Genomic DNA, 5,450 nt, shown 5'->3' on the forward strand with positions numbered 1-5,450 from the left:
TTGATGTCAATCTATAAAACAATTTGAAGGCGTAGATTTGATTAAAACAGATTAAGTATAAGGAACATTTGTTTAAATCACAGTTGCAGTGTAAATTCGAAAAGTAAATGGGTTTGGAAAACATTTAGAAGTAAAACAGTTTGATAGATAGTTTGAATAGTGATAAAATCATGGTTTCCCTAGTTATTAATCACATGTGCTTAATGCAATCACATGTGATTGAAACAATAACTATAAGTATTTAACTTGTATCCCCCCCCTTGAAAGCATATAAAAGCATTTAGAATATTTAAAAAGGTTGATTAAGGGGTATGAAACTCACTTGATTGATTGAAGAAAGCGAGATGGAAAACCGGGCAGAGTTTCGTCTCGGAAAACGGATTTTTCTCGGGATTCTCGGGAATCTCGGGAGTAAAATCGACCCTCGGGACTTGAGCAAAAAGACCAGAGCTTCGGGTTATAACGGGCACGGAAAACGAGGCAAGGTTGTGAGAGAGAGGAGAGAAATGAGCAACATTTTCGGAAAGCCTCGCATCCTATTTATAGGAAGGCTGAACCGCCTGCGAACGCGGGGCGTACGCTCGTACGCAGCGCGTACGCGTACGTCATGCATGACCGAAGCCTCGACTGCCTCGGTTCGGATGGGACGGGTTGCTGGGTACGCGGGTCGGATGGGACGGCGGGTCGGACGGGACAGCGGGTCGGACGGGTCGGCGGGTCGGACGGGTTAGATTCTTCGGATAGTGCGACGTGGACGATCCGAGACCCTCGATCTCAGTACGCGGGGCGTACGAAGGTACGCAGGGCGTACTTCGGTCCAATCCGATGACTCCCCTTCGGATATTACCGGGAATTTATAATTAAATTCATATTTATTTTAAATAAACTTCAAAAATTCATATCTCCCTCATACGAACTCCGTTTTTGACGTTCTTTATATCCACGCGAAGGTGAGACCATGATCTACAACTTTCGTTTAGATTCCGTTGGCAAATTCCAAAATTATTTTTATTATTTATTTATTAAAATGACGTGATTTAAGGAATTTCTTCAAAAATTCATAACTTCCTCATACGAAGTCAGATTTGGACGTTCTTTTTATGTACGCAAACCTTGATATGATTCCTACTACTTTATTTAGTCCGAATAAGATTTTAGGAAGGTTACATTTTGACCTAAATTTGATCGGTTTTACATTACATTGACTCGAAATATCGGGTTGTCACATCATCCCCCCGTTAGAAGGAATTTCGTCCCGAAATTAAAATTTTAAGCAAGTTAGAAATTTCAAATAACTAAGCAAAAAGGTGAGGGTATTTCAGTTTCATCTGATCCTCACGTTCCCAAGTGAATTCCGGTCCTCGCTTGGCATTCCAGCGAACCTTCACGATAAGGATACGGCTTTGCTTTGTCTGCTTGACCTCACGGTCCAAGATCTCTACAGGTTCTTCCACGAAGTTGAGGCTCTCATTGATTTCGACCTCGTCGAGTGGGATTACAAGAGTCTCGTCGGATAGACACTTTTTCAAGTTAGATACGTGGAATGTAGAATGTACGTTACGAAGTGCGTCTGGTAGTTCGAGTTTGTAAGCTACGGGGCCGACTCTTGCAAGAATCTCGAAAGGCCCTATGTATCTCGGATTAAGCTTTCCACGCTTGCCGAAGCGTATCAAGCCCTTCCAGGGTGAGACTTTGAGGAGGACTCGGTCTCCCACCTGAAATTCCAAAGGTTTCCTTCGTTTATCAGCGTAGCTCTTCTGTCGGTCTCTAGAGGCTTTCAATCGTTCACGGATCTGAACGATTTTCTCAGTTGTTTCCCGAATGATCTCCGGACCGGTGAGAGTACTGTCAGAAGTTTGCCCCCTGGCTAATTGGGTATCACCCACCTCAGCCCAGCACAGAGGGGATCTGCACTTATGGCCGTAGAGAGCTTCAAATGGAGCAGCCTTGATGCTCGTGTGATAACTGTTATTATAGGAAAACTCGACAAGGGGTAAATGAGTATCCCATGTCTTCCCAAAGTCAATCACGCAGGCTCGCAACATATCTTCCAGAGTTTGGATGGTCCTCTCACTCTGTCCGTCGGTCTGAGGATGGTAGGCTGTGCTCATGTCCAGCCTTGTTCCTAGGGAATGTTGTAGTGATTGCCAAAATCTTGAGGTGAACCTACTATCTCTATCGGAGATAATGGACATAGGTACACCATGTAGTCGTACGATTTCCCTAATGTATGTTCTCGTAAGTTTCTCCATCTTGTCGGTTTCTTTGATAGGAAGGAAGTGTGCAGACTTGGTCAATCTATCAACGATGACCCATACGCAGCGCGTACGCGTACGTCATGCATGACCGAAGCCTCGACTGCCTCGGTTCGGATGGGACGAGTTGCTGGGTACGCGGGTCGGATGGGATGGCGGGTCGGACGGGTCGGACGGGTTAGATTCTTCGGATAGTGCGACGTGGACGATCCGAGACCCTCGATCTCAGTACGCGGGGCGTTCGAAGGTACGCAGGGCGTACTTCGGTCCAATCCGATGACTCCCCTTCGGATATTACCGGGAATTTATAATTAAATTCATATTTATTTTAAATAAACTTCAAAAATTCATATCTCCCTCATACGAACTCCGTTTTTGACGTTCTTTATATCCACGCGAAGGTGAGACCATGATCTACAACTTTCGTTTAGATTCCGTAGGCAAATTCCAAAATTATTTTTATTATTTGTTTATTAAAATGACGTGATTTAAGGAATTTCTTCAAAAATTCATAACTTCCTCATACGAAGTCAGATTTGGACGTTCTTTTTATGTACGCAAACCTTGATATGATTCCTACTACTTTATTTAGTCCGAATAAGATTTTAGGAAGGTTACATTTTGACCTAAATTTGATCAGTTTTACATTACATTGACTCGAAATATGGGGTTGTCACACATATATATATATATATATATATATATATATATATATATATATATATATATATATATATTAAATTCAAAGGAGCTTAGGAATAGTATTCTTTTAGGTTTTAGGATTTTGCCACAAAAGTTTGCTGAACTTGACACTTTTAGTCCCTAAAGTAAATTTTTTTACATTTTTGCCTTTTGATTAAGTTTTTGCGCCTTAAGGTTTTTGCCACAAATCTTTAATGACTTTGACACTTTAGTCCTTATATTCAAATGTATTACACTTTGGTGTTTTGCCACAATTCATTAATGAATTTGACACTTTTTGTCCTTATAGTCAAAAGTTTTACATTTTGACATAAAAAACATAAAAACCTCCTTTAAAATTTTGCCAACATTAACAACTTTAATATTATTATCACAATATTTTGAATTTTCTCCACCAGTGTCTTTTTTTTTTTGTTCTACACTTTTGACATCTAATTTTAGGAGTTGTCGACTTTCTTCCCTATTTATGGTGATTTACAATTTCAGCAGATATCTTTTAAAGTTTGCCGATTTTTTCCATATTACCCCAAAAGCGGCATAGCCGCGAGTTCTTTACTAGTTTTAATTAAAAATAAATGTTAAATTTTATTAAAAAAATATCAAAACAGCTGAAATTTTGGATCATATATTAATCCGAACTAATTTTTAATCACATATGAACCATATTCATAAATGAAAAAAACGGATCTCAAGTTTTAGTGATTTTTTATACCACATGCACCATGGACCATTTATGTAAGTTAAAACAGCTGCTTTCAGAGTTTCAGTACACAATTGATTCTATTCTCCCAAATTGTGTAGCTGATGGATTCACATTCACCGGATCAAATCCTTAAAGAAATCCCCGGACTCATTCGAGTATACAAAGATGGCCGATTCCAGAAACTCTCCGGCACCGATGTTGTTCCCGCCGGCAACGATTCTTCGTCCGGCGTTCAATCCAAAGACGTCGTCTTCTCACCTGAAACCAACATCTTCGCTAGGCTTTACCTTCCCAAAACCACCACCAAAAAGCTCCCCCTTTTAATCTACTACCACGGCGGCGGATTCGTCATCGAAACCGCCGCTTCCCCCGTCTACCATAACTTCTTAAACCTCGTCGCAGCTGAATCCAACGTCGTTATAGTTTCCGTTGACTACCGAACGGCGCCGGAGCATGTCCTCCCCACCTGCTTCGACGATTCATGGGAAGCAATCAAGTGGGTCGCTCAACACATCAACAGTAATGGACCTGAGCCATGGCTTAACGACTACGCCGATCTTCAACATGTATTCTTCTCCGGCGACAGCGCAGGCGCCAATATCTCCCACCACATGGCAATCCGGGTCGGGTTAGAAAAACCGGGCTTGAGCATATTCCTACGGGGTATTATCCTGCTCCACCCGTATTTTTGGGGGAAAGATCGAATCGGGTCTGAAGATGAGCATCCATGGAATGCATCTATGGAAGATATATGGACCTTTGCTCACCCGGGAACAAGTGGGTTCGATGACCCGTGGATTAACCCGGATATGGATCCGAAAATTTCGGATCTTGGATGCTCCAGGGTACTGGTTTGTGTTGCTGAGAAAGATATATTCAAGCATAGGGGATGGTATTATAAGGATATTTTGGGTAAAAACGGGTGGAAGGGAAATATTGAGGTGATTGAGGATAAAGGGGAGGACCATGTGTTTTTCCTTTTTAAACCTTCTGCTGAGAGTGCTTGTACTTTGCGCAAGAGAATTTGTACTTTCATCAATGATGCCTAATCATGCAAATCTCAAGCAATATATGTAATAGAATAAAGAAATTTTATTGGCACCGATTTTCTATACATGTGTAATGTGTTTTAAGTTTATTTACGTTACAACTTTATTGTAAGTTTGCTTGTTTTTGATGAAAAGTTATAGTGACACTATAAAATATTGTTAATCACAAAAACGATAGATGAAAGTAAAAATAACTTTTTGATAAAAGTAGTTAACAAATTGGTTGAAAAAATTTATAATTATTTATTAAGCAAAAGTAAATAAATAATGACTAAAAAAGTAAAAAAAAAAATACAAAACAATAATTACACATTATAAGATAAGTACCTAATATATTTTATTAAATTAACAAATTTTAAGTTATAGGCTTTCGTTAATTTATATTTAAGTGTACTTTCTTGCATATCGTATTCATAATATTCGTATAAGTTTATTGAACCACATGATATGTTTATCGAATGACTAAATTCTAGTATATTGTATTTGAGTAAATAATGAATTCATTTTTTATCAAAAAAAAAAAATTGTGCAAATTACATAAAAGTCATTAACTTTTTTTATGTGATTTTGACACCTTTTTTTCTATTTCAATTTATTATATATATATATATATATATATATATATATATATATATATATATATATATATATATATATATATATATATATATATATATATATATATATATTACAATTCTTACAGATTTGCTTTAGGTCATCTGATTATCACTATTAAAATGA

At 38.4% G+C, this 5,450-nt stretch overlaps 1 protein-coding gene across 1 annotated transcript; it reads left to right on the forward strand.

The window, feature by feature from the left end:
- Positions 1 to 3,643: 3,643 nt before the first annotated feature.
- Positions 3,644 to 4,774, forward strand: LOC111906622 (probable carboxylesterase 12). The gene has a single exon (XM_023902390.3). It carries the CDS (start codon positions 3,762 to 3,764, stop codon positions 4,707 to 4,709), a length of 948 nt encoding a protein of 315 aa, XP_023758158.1. The 5' UTR covers positions 3,644 to 3,761; the 3' UTR covers positions 4,710 to 4,774.
- Positions 4,775 to 5,450: the final 676 nt, after the last annotated feature.

This window comes from Lactuca sativa, chromosome 3 (genome assembly GCF_002870075.4).
Source record: "Lactuca sativa cultivar Salinas chromosome 3, Lsat_Salinas_v11, whole genome shotgun sequence".
Classification (NCBI taxonomy): domain Eukaryota; kingdom Viridiplantae; phylum Streptophyta; class Magnoliopsida; order Asterales; family Asteraceae; genus Lactuca; species Lactuca sativa.